General features: G+C 36.8%; 1 protein-coding gene across 1 annotated transcript; it reads left to right on the top strand.

The window, feature by feature from the left end:
* Positions 1–4,659: 4,659 nt before the first annotated feature.
* Positions 4,660–9,153, top strand: LOC144360559 (perlucin-like). Its single transcript, XM_078013233.2, has 5 exons — positions 4,660–4,750; positions 6,722–6,785; positions 7,187–7,526; positions 7,887–7,957; positions 8,817–9,153. Exons 1-5 carry the CDS (start codon positions 4,682–4,684, stop codon positions 8,861–8,863), a joined length of 591 nt encoding a protein of 196 aa, XP_077869359.1. The 5' UTR covers positions 4,660–4,681; the 3' UTR covers positions 8,864–9,153.
* The last annotated feature ends 2,551 nt before the right edge of the window (positions 9,154–11,704 follow it).

The raw sequence follows: 11,704 nt of genomic DNA, 5'->3' as shown, positions 1-11,704 counted from the left end.
CACTAATTACCGCCGGTGACTCCTTTGATACCTTACAATCACCCCAAAAATACCTAGTTAAAGCTTGGTAACATCTTATTTTGTACTCGTTGAACTGCGCAACAGTCAAAGTCGCAATCTTTATTTATATGAGACCCATATATTTCGCACATGCGTGGCGCGACGACTATCGCGCTTTAAATAATGTGGTGTATGGGGACATTTCAATGCCATGTCAACAACATATATATGATGAACATTCAACATTCATTAAACAATGATTTTGAATACATGCTTTAAAGGATTGTGGTCGTCGCGCATCGCAGGTGCGATATTTGTGTTGATAAACAATGATTTTCCCACAATCCAATTTCCAATAAAAATCACGAGTACGAGTTTTGCCCTTTAAGGTAGAATCCTGCGCATGCATGCAATTACTAAGAATTTATTTTTATTGCAATAAATTCTACTCCCGGGAAATATAAGACTAGACTGAAAAAAAATATAATGTTAACAATAGATACTTTTTCTTTCCTGGACAATTTCAAAAGTGTTAAAAAATGCATTTTTTCTTTAACATTTTGTTCTATGGAATAGTTCTAAAAATGACGGTATTTGAAAAATACGTCATTGTACAAACTAACACACAGAAGAATTCTACTTTATGGATTCATTGGATAATTGTGTATAATAAACCAATGAGTTTTGTTATACGATTGATGACAAAATTAAGATTAGGACGTTCTTACGTTCTCTTTGGTCTAAGACATTTTGTACATACTGCTTTTTAACTTACGAATTTCGTTGTGTATGCTAGGATTCAAAAACAAAAACAAATAATATAATACTAAATGAGAATTTTGTATCACATTGAAACTAACAAACCACTAGTTCCATGGCATTAATTATATAGTTATCATTCACGTTAACATAACTCATTGAATTCACGTGACAAATAACGTAGACGAAGTGTTAACATGTGGTCAATTAATGACAATTATCACTATATTAACACTGTCGCTGAGACAGTGCGCATGAATAGTTAGTAAATCCGCCAAATCTTCGTAAATTTATTTATCAGTGAACTTTTGCACACCAGTTAAAGACAACATTTTCTGGGTGTAATCTCAGTGAATGTGGTTGTATCCAAGTATAGCGTTTTGTACCATCGGAACTATTTGGCTTCCATGACTCACACGTCTAACGACTAACCGATTCTAATCACATCTCGTCTGTCGGGAACGTTTATAACATAAGACTACTATATATTTAGAGGCACTAATAATCGTGTAGTTGCCATTACCAGAGCTCCGAAAAGACTGGGGCGAACCACCAAACGTTACGTAAGTGAACAACGGATTTGACTGCGGGGTTTAGTGTTTTATTGACAGAAAAATCGATCCCTACTTAAAAATGAAACGTAGAAAGATACAAAATTTGGTTAATTACCAGACTGTAATATGGGTCAGTACAAGTCATAATTGCCAGGTTTTTTAAGTCTATGTCCCTTTATTTATCAACTGACACCGTTGAGGGCAGTATATCAAACATGATCAACAACCGTGACTACAAGTATATGTGCGATTAACAAAGACTAGAAACCCAGAGTTATAAGAACCAGAACTAAAAATTGGCAAACTTCACTGAAGTGGACATGGATTATTTAATTCCTGTTGATTGTTCTTAAGGGAAGGATTGTGAATTGGTGTTCAGGAAGAAAAAATGTAGATGCCTTGAAGAGATTTATGAAAGAATCCTTAAACATGTAGGATTCCCTCCCTAGGTGGAAGTGTGTGTATATGTAGATCCATAGACTTGGCCAAAATGCGTCAATGTCAACAACACTAGGAAAAGTGGCCCACGGTTTACAGCGGGTATGTGGCAATAACCTTTCCGGATTGGCGAACAATTTGTACTAACTATATCACGGCAGTGCCACGCATGCGTTGTAGAATACATAAGAACGACCTGAAGCATGCACACTGCGTACACAATATGCTAGTAAGTTTAATAAGGTTATGACGTATCATTTTAAAGTGCAATTATAAATAGAAAAAATGTATTTTGAAACGCCGCAACGCACATTTTTCAGCCTTGACCTCCACCCTGTCTACTGAGGTTATTAGAAGAATTTACACGCTTTCTAACTTACTAATCAGATCACCAGAGTTAACAATTACCGCTGCTACTTGTATTAAAAGTGTGCCTGTGCGAGCCATTAATCTTTTCAAAACTATACAGCGCCATCAGTGGCTGTTTATGGCTCTATGCGTGAAACTAACAACTTTTAAATTGACATTTTAAAAGCCTAAACACACCGCAAGAAATCAAAATAATTTTAATTGGACCTGAAATGCACTTATTTCAAGTAAAATAAGAGGAACGTCGTTCAATCAATGTTAATACTGTTACATATATTATGTGTGGTAATGTTCTACATACTGACTTCAGCCACGATGTCACACAATATAATCATCCCAAGCGATGGATTTGTAGTTCTTCACATACTGAATCCTCACATTACCTTTTCGCCAAAGCATATGACGCATTCCTTTAGGCGGCAGTATCTTTGGGAAATACTAATCCACTAAAAGGTAGTTCGCATCTAAATAATTTGGTATACGAATATATTGTGATGAATTTGTTTTTGCGTATCTGTTAACCGACTTATTTAGTTGATTACTAGCGAATTGCTGTGTTATGTCTGTCATCGTTTAGGCCATGTGAAGTTCTGAACGGAACTTGGCTCAGTGATTTGGAACTAATTACGAGATAACCGTCGCTATTCGGACTACTATTTCTGACAGTTAGTATCCGTAGTTATTAATGTAGTGAACGATTAATCAAAAGATATGACGTATTCAGTACTTAGTGTGATTGGCTTTATGATTGAAGGTTACGCCCTAGAGTCTTTTTACTGTTTTGTAATTGGTTAGTGTCGCATACGACTTGTTTACCACTTCCGTGTGACTGAGAATGTTCTAGAACCATACTGTGTCTGGGTGGAATTTTTAGAAACTGGTTGAATAGGTAATGGAACATTCTAGAAATTTGTAGTAAGTTCCAGACTCATTATGTATGCTGATGTAATGGTCTATTTATAGACAGTGTGGGTATATATAGGGGAGTTGTTCAGCACTGAGTTCAGATCGGAGATTTCGTTGAATTGTGTTGGAGTTTAAGTATCTAGTTATTGGAGGTTTGGAGTTTTACCGAGTTATTGTACTTGATGTTTGCAGAGTATAATAATACCAGTACCAGTTGAAACCTCATCTGTTGACTCCGTGTTCGTATGTTATCATCGCCGCCAGGGAAGTCTTTATGTTGCTGTTGCCATTTTGGTATTTGAACCATCACACCTGTACTATACCAATTACGGTAATATTACGTTGCGTGTGACAGTTAGAGTTTTGAAAATGAATAAAGAGAGTTTTGAGTTGGTCTTGGCGAGTACACCACGAGCGACGCACTCTTGGAGAGTCCTGGAGAGTCTTGGGCGAGTCTTGAGTCAGCCTTGTGATAGTCTTGGGGACTTTTCCCCAGGGCGCTGTGTCTTATAGAGTGCTCGATAGTCCGACTAAGACGAGAGTTGAAACGTATTTCGCTGTGTGTGTCTATTTGACCGTAAAGCTTAAGTGACTTTCCCGATCCCGTACCTCAAGGGGACGAGATATAGAGACGAGACGAGATTCCCCCCTGGCAAGTGTGGAGAACCCCAGAGAGAAGATTTCCCCCTGATAATATATACATATGTCCATTTTATTAATATGTTTCTAATTATTACTATAAAATTATTATGAAATGGGACATTGTATCATAGCAGATGAAAATTTAGTAATTTGATAATCATCACTCATGATGACACGTACTTCGCATTACTCGTGCTTCTCATATTCCAATCAGACACGATACAAAACATAAGGTTTAACTACGGTATCAGACAATGTACTGTGTATCGCATCACAATATGTCTTACTAAAGTACTCATTACATCCATTTTAGCGTTTTAATTAAATGTAATACTTGATATAACAATTCATCGGGATACTATCTATAACCCCTATTTTTGGACATATGGGAATTACGACAAGGCAATATTGGACTGTAATTAAAAATTGTTTTGGGGACAAATGAATACATTTAGACAGGATCGTGACATATGATGTAAAGTGAGTTTTTGATGGATAATTGTTAACGTATTTGTTGAACACATCCAGTGACTGTACGGCCGTGTGTTTTTTGCCTACACGCGATTCTGTTGACAGGCATGTCAGTGACGCAATAGTTTGTGTTAATGCATTAGTGATGATTTGTCGTCTGTGTTTCACATTTGCCCTCCAAATGTCGGAGATCTTCACGTGTACCTCCTTTCCAATAGATGATTACTTATGCGTTACTTGTTATATTCTACACAGAGAACCTGACGGTAACTTACAGTCTACCTTCAATAAATAACGTTTTCAAATTGCAACTACCCCCTCCCCCTTCCCGGGTATTCCTTTCACTTCTACCAGGCAAATTCAATGAATATTTATGGCGTCAGCTGCCTTACTAATTAGAAAAGTTTCAACTCATACTATCTAGGACACGTATCATGGCAACGGTGCGCGGATGGCGGCGTAATAGGTATAGCAGTGTATAAATGTGATACCGAGCCTAGTAAGTTGAATCAGTAACAAATTACGATTCATCCGAACAGGAGATGATACGGATAAATGCAAATAGGTCCAAGGTGTGGGTCATATTATTGTCCGTATTGATACATTTCATGGTAAGTGTTTAATTGTGTCATTTATGTATATGTTCGTTGTTATCTTATTCTATTTTTTGTTTCAGAATGTTACAAGTAGGATAACAAAATAGCAGCGGAGGCGGAGGTATGCGCCCTCCGAGTGACTTCTTGTATTATGTTATGTTTTCGAACTCCCGCGATTGTTACAACCGACGCTACCCAAATATTGATTTTTCAAACTCAGTGGCGTAAATTTCAACGCATCGACCAACTAACAAATATTATAAGTGTCGTTGACTGTTTCGACGCGAAATATATAGACATCGTCACTCATGGACAATACTCCATTAACATATAATAAGATATATTTAACATGTGCATTGCTGTCAATGTATTCCCACGTCGCAATAATGCTCGCGTAATGATGTATTTTTATGCGGTATGAATTGAATTGAAAGTCATTTCATTTTGTAATCCACGACGTTTTGCAACTTAATATGGAGGGGCCATTGACTATGATTAAAGTGTTTCACACTGTACATAATTGCGAGTTTATTTCCAATAGTGCTGAAACCTACCCCTATTACATTGAATTTGAATATCTCCAGCCTGAGTCACGACCAGGACAATGAATTCCTCAATAATGTTAAGGTTGTACGATTTCTATATTATAAAACAAGTGAATCGAACTCAAAACTAAGCGGAGGAAGAAGATAAATTCACAGTTTGTGTAGCATCTTTATCTCAGTCTGTAATGATCAAATATGTATATTACTCGAGACTGACACTCAAATTGTTGTGTTTTGAAAGCGTGCTCACATTTCCAAGATGTAGACCCAATTGCGTTGATGGGGGCGGTGTCAAAAATTGTAAAAAAAAGGAAATTACTCCAAATCATAATAACTAGGAGTGTTTTAAATTATAAAAAATATAATGATTTATTTTTTTAATACCACTAAAAGGTCATTCCATCACAACGGATCAGTTACTGTATATACATATATTGTTACTGAAGTTTACATGTGGTATACATGTAGTTCTAGATCTACTACTCTTTGCGCAGTTGTCCGCATTGACTGGAAAACTACATGCTTTGTTAGTTTTCACAAGGAAAGTAAACTTGCCCTGTTATGAACAGACTGCATTTACGAAGAAATCAGTCTTTCTTTGATCGATGAACTTGGTGGATGGATGGTCACTCTATGTAGGTGATTGTTGAATGAATGCAACATCTAGTTCACTATAATAAGTACATATATCAGGCACGATCATCGTGAATTTTCAAATTTAATTTGTTGTCCTTTTATTATACAAAAAGTTTACGTACGCTTTGACAACACACATCCTACCGAATACGCAATATAACTCTGTTAGAGTATTCCTATTCGGCCACTATCGTTGATTTGAGAACAGTTTGGGGACCTCGATCTGATAACAATCCGAGGCGCGCAGCTCCTATGATTTCATCCTCGCCGAGGCTCTACACGCGAAGTGAAGCCACTGATGAATTCGGCAGTCAAAACGTTCTTGTTTGTACGCTATAGATTCGGTTCGAACATTCCTGGCTTTGATCAGTCGTTTTCAGTCGACCATCGAACACGAGTTTTGCACACAAAACACAGTAGTGTTGATCTGCAATCATAAAGAACTAAGTAATAAAAACTACTTCAAACTTTAAACTACTCTAAATTAACAACTTCGCCCTATAACATTATTAACACCATTACACTGTGAACAAACCCGTTATTAAAGCAAACTTCCGTTATTTATTTTGTTCGTTTCGTTTTGGCAAACTGGAGACAAATACTATGGCTGTACTGTGTACAGATGTTTGATACACTTGTGGAAGCAGGTAGGATTTGCAAAATATTTTTGCCAATCCCACTTATATGGTAAGAACATCGCACTTAGTATAGGAAGATTTACAGCATGCTAATTATTATGTTGTGTGTGCAGATGATTTATTTTCTAATGCATCTTTATATTAAACAAATAATTTCTTGTTTACAGGTAGATGCATCGGTATTTCATTCGATCGAGACATTGAATAACCCAACTGTAAAACGATCCAAAGGTTGGATAGAATTTATTTACATTTATCATACTTTACTGTGTCGTTAAAATGCAACTCTACTAACTAAAGGTCTCTCATGTGTGGCAAATTACTTTGTAAAACAGTTACAGTTACGTTTATATATCAGTGGCACATTTATTCCCATTCGTCCTCAGCTTGATTATTCCTTACATCGTATAGTATGTACTAATGATCGCTAATCCCGCAAATATATACGTTTAATAAAACTATTATATTATTTGTAATTAATATCTGTGAATATTATATTTAGAAATAATCAATATATTTGCTGCAGAGAGTCCACAACTTAATATACAGATACTAGTCAAAAAATGCAAATACGGCATATATATCTTAACATTGCAAATTTTCTGACAAATGTGCATTCGGTTTATTCACAGGCTGGGGTACAGTTCTCTGTAATTGCGTCGACTACAAAATTTACACTAAAAAAGTACGATATTCTACTGCTAGATACAACTGTGCCGATGACGGAGGAGTTTTAGCTTATATACCCGATAATGCCACTCATAATGTTATCAATTCCAATATCAGAGGCACGGCTGCTGAAATATCGAAGGGGTACTGGATTGGATTGAATGACATCGACGTGAAATTTCAATATCTTTGGGAAACCGGAGACAAATTAGTAAAAGGATGTGATTTTACGAATTGGGGACGTGGTGCCCCAAATCATAAGACGTCAAAAACTGGTGCAATACAATCGTGTGTTCAGATAAGGTAAGTATATATCAAGATTATTTCATGACCAATTTGTAAACACCCACTTTATATTATTTTACGGATTCGGATAGAAATAAGACATGAATTGTAGCACATAACATTAGGTACACACTACAAGGGATCGATCGGCGACCATCATCATCATCATCTTCGTCTTGGTAAACATAACATGACGCAGCCGTGATAACCGAAGCACGATAGATACCATTAGTTAAACCTGTGTATGCGCAAAAGCTGTCATACTTTCGTCGCCGCTCAGGAGGTTAATACATAAACACATTGACACTTGAATGCGCGGATTTATTCAGCTGATAGAGATATATATAGATATTATATTGTATTATTTTGATATTTTAGACCAGGCGACGGCTATAAATGGGACGATGATTATTGTCACGCGAAGAAGCCCTACGTTTGTATGTTCAACGGTGAGTATCATCAAACATTCCGCATGTTTCATCTATAACTATGTTACGATAGATTTACAAATTTTGTTCGTACAGTAATAATATTGACCGAGTAATAACAACATATGGTATTACGTATGATATTATTGCTCATGTAATAGAACAGACGTTTTCCACTGCAATGCCATCATGTAGTCACTTTAATATACTTGATTTTGCACCACGTAAAGTGTCATTTAAATTTAAGATTTCGAATGCTGCTTTTTACATTATCAGTTATTTAAACAATATAAGGATATACTAAGCAATCTTCAAATCACGCGATAACTATTCACCACTCCAGTGTATAAATTATTAGAAAAAGAATCATGGCATGACCATGGAATAATATATTCCTATATGTCATTGAATCAATTGATATGATATGCCGTAATTTTTTTGGAAATATTGCAATCCCTACTTGGTAATCACGGATCAAGACCAGTGTTCAATATTATTATTTGGAAATTGTTTGCTACTGCTCCCTGTATATCTGACATCAAGTGCTATTACAATTAGCCGACTCGGAAATGGAACATAGATTGTTAAGTTATTACCCCATATATTTTGGCATAGCCAGTAGTACTATTCAATCTTAAACACCAAAACTTGTTAACTTCAGAAAGTAACTGATAAACTGTCTGATAACAAGAGAATATTTAAATGAATTTAGCTTCACAATAGTATGCCCGTCAATAACTCACTGTTCCTTTATAACACAACATTGACAATATTAGCGCGGATAGTGACACCGATTTACTAATTACTAAGACAATAAATGTAACGTTATAACTATCTCGGAATATCGGAGTTATTCTAACTTTTTTTTTCTTCTTTTCAGTATGCTCGGAAAACCAAGAGAATTGCTCGGCGTGCATGGGGATATGATATGATCGGATAATTCAGTTGTGTTTCGTCTTTACACTACGCAGATGGACACATCTGCTAACCACATTCTGAGCGCAACCTCATTAGCATATTCTAAATATAGCTGTAAAGCATCGATTATCAGATTCCAAGTTATTTATGTTTAGCTGTAGTTACGCAATAGAAAATGTAAGGTCTTTGGTAACATCTTAGTACATAGAACATATGACGAAAAAAATGTTTATTGGCAAATGTTTATTGGCAAATATTAATCGGAAACATATCTGGCAGTGTATAATATTGCAATCCAATGAATAGTCACTGAGTGTTTATATGAATGTTGTGTCGAGTAATATGTTATATTAGAATCAGAAATAATGCAAAAATCATTGCAGTTCGACATTTTTTAATTTAGGTATAGATGCAGGTTCGTTGGCACTTGGAGTGATTTTTTTTCACCCAGATAGTCTTAACATTTCGGAGCTTTGTCATTGTTTGAACATACTCAAAAAAATATATATAGGAAATATAGAAATATAGGAAACCGAGGCACGCGTATGTGATTAAAAGTCTCAAAAGTTTGTTTACTTTGCTCTTTGATTGACAAGTCACTGTTGGTGACATGTGCAAATGCTTGCTTGCCTTAGTACGGTGCGGCGATGTGTGACATTCTGTTCTTGTTTCCCGCTGTTTACTTACATCAAGGGCGACCAACTCACAGAGGCCTGACGATCTATTCGCCTCAATGCATGGACGTCTATGGGACCGAGCGACTATGTCCCGGTACAGGACCTTGCCCTTGCTCAAAATACTAGAAATTATAGAATTAAAACAGTTTGGTAATTTAAAGCAAGCATATGTTATTAAATTTAATCATCACGCTCCGAAACCACAAATATCACTAATACTAGTTTCCGGCCGATCAGCTTGCACTATATATAAGACAAGGGAGGAAACAAAATGTGCACACATTTGTCTAGCTGCCGAACATGATACCTTAAAATACAAATAACATTGTCCAAACCAGTTACTAGTGTTTATAAGACACTGGACTATTGCAAAATGTTGTCCGATTACATATAAATCATATATTTTTCAAGTTTTTACGCATTTATGACGAAATTTGACAATTTCTATTCTCTGTGATACCAGCCTTTGTTGTGTCAATCTGCGCATGCGTGCGCTCCCTCAAACGCCAGTACTGCATTTATTTTCTTTGCTGCCAGAGTTTGAAATTCTCAACTATGCATAATCATTCGAGATAAATCTGAAGCATCTTGTTTGAAATTTCAACTAAATCGAGAAAATCAGGTAAGACAATATTGAATTGTGTATAAATGATTATGCATAGTTGATAATTTCAAACTCTGGCAGCAAAGAAAGGAAATGCAGTCTTGGCGTTAGAGGGCGCGCAGACATGCGCAGATTGACACAACCTGAAGGCTTTTTTGTTCTCTTAGTTCATATATTTCAAGCTATTTTGTATTGTGGGCGAAACTAAAAAACGTTTTCACGCATTTTTTTCTCAAAACGCATTTTAACACTGAAGTAAACAATTTTCGTTTCGCTGTAACGATCACCGTGCTGATAGCATTGCGATGCAATGGACAAATACCACTGCTGTTGGTGTCATCGAAAACTATTAAACTTCTCAGTGTCAAAATACACAAACGTAAAATGCTCGGTTAATTAAAAATAAAAGTAAATTACAGAAAAATCGGCAATAAGATGCTCTTTTTAAACACCGCGGAAATATCAAGCACTCTGTGATGCCATCGTGGTTACTTAAATCGGAAGTCCCGTTGTCACCTAGTATGCACCGGTAGCGATGTCACAAAGTACATTGTATGGCTGTGCTCAGCGACCTCTGGTACTAAGGCACTCTGTGAATGAAGTATTTCCAGGGGTCAGATTTCGTCTCATATATTTTTATCGGCTCGTCTTGTCTGTAGTTGAATGAAACCTACCTCGATTTACAATAGTTTTCCTTCCAACGGCGTTTGAGCGATTGAGTGCAAAAACTGTCAAAAGCCGTTGTGTAGCAAAATATGACGGTCTAACTGAAACTGGAATAGTGTTGAACTTCACACGGTTCATTTCACAGGTGATCGCAAAAAACTGCGTTATACAAAGTATTTTTTTAAGGTTTGAGGAAAGGTAAATATAGACTCAACCCACCAATGGCGATCGCTATCTTTATATAAATGTATGAATATCTCATTGGCTTTACGTAATTCACTGTGCCCCTCCAGTTCTGCGAGTTCTGCTCACCAACCTCGCGCCGTGGGCGCCACCTTACTAGGTGCGCATGCCTTTAAAGGGCGGTAGTCGTCGCGCCACACAGGCGCGAGACGAGATATATGGGTCCAATATAAACAATGATGTCGGCTCTGACTGTTGCGCAAATAAACGATGTCAAACTGAAACGTACTTTTAGGTGGTAGGAATGTATCTAAGGAGTCGCCGGGGATAATTAGTGCAAGTCGCGCCCTGGTGAAACCTCATACTTGTGATTTCTATTGGAAGAGCGCATTGGATTTGGGGAAAATCAATGTTTATCAACACAAATGTCGCTTTAAAAATGTTGAAATCTAGACCCGATGAAACGCTATTTCCTGCATTTTGAAGGGCAAATTTTGCTGACACAAGTGGTTTGAGATTGATTTTGGAGGCGTGACGCCCCCAAAAAATGTTACGAGGGGGCGACCTAATGCCCCCACCGCCACTGTCCTCCCTCGGTGGAATTGATAACACAACGCCATGACAGTTTTCACGCAAGGTTGTGACTTCGCAGACGTTTTTTTCGCCAGTGTTCCTCGAATTGTAACTATTTTTTTCACTTTATTTTTTTACGTGACGATT

The sequence above is a fragment of the Saccoglossus kowalevskii genome, chromosome 1, assembly GCF_978046115.1.
Source record: "Saccoglossus kowalevskii chromosome 1, keSacKowa6.1, whole genome shotgun sequence".
Classification (NCBI taxonomy): domain Eukaryota; kingdom Metazoa; phylum Hemichordata; class Enteropneusta; family Harrimaniidae; genus Saccoglossus; species Saccoglossus kowalevskii.
The sequence above is the reverse complement of the archived record's forward strand: the minus strand, read 5'-3'. Positions and strand labels throughout refer to the sequence as shown.

Excerpts from the sequence above, each read along its gene's own strand:
- LOC144360559 (XM_078013233.2), top strand. The coding sequence starts at position 4,682 with ATGATACGGATAAATGCAAATAGGTCCAAGGTGTGGGTCATATTATTG. Across the intron at positions 4,751-6,721 it reads CCGTATTGATACATTTCATG|GTAGATGCATCGGTATTTCA; the intron begins GTAAGTGTTTAA and ends TCTTGTTTACAG. Across the intron at positions 7,527-7,886 it reads CAATCGTGTGTTCAGATAAG|ACCAGGCGACGGCTATAAAT; the intron begins GTAAGTATATAT and ends TTGATATTTTAG.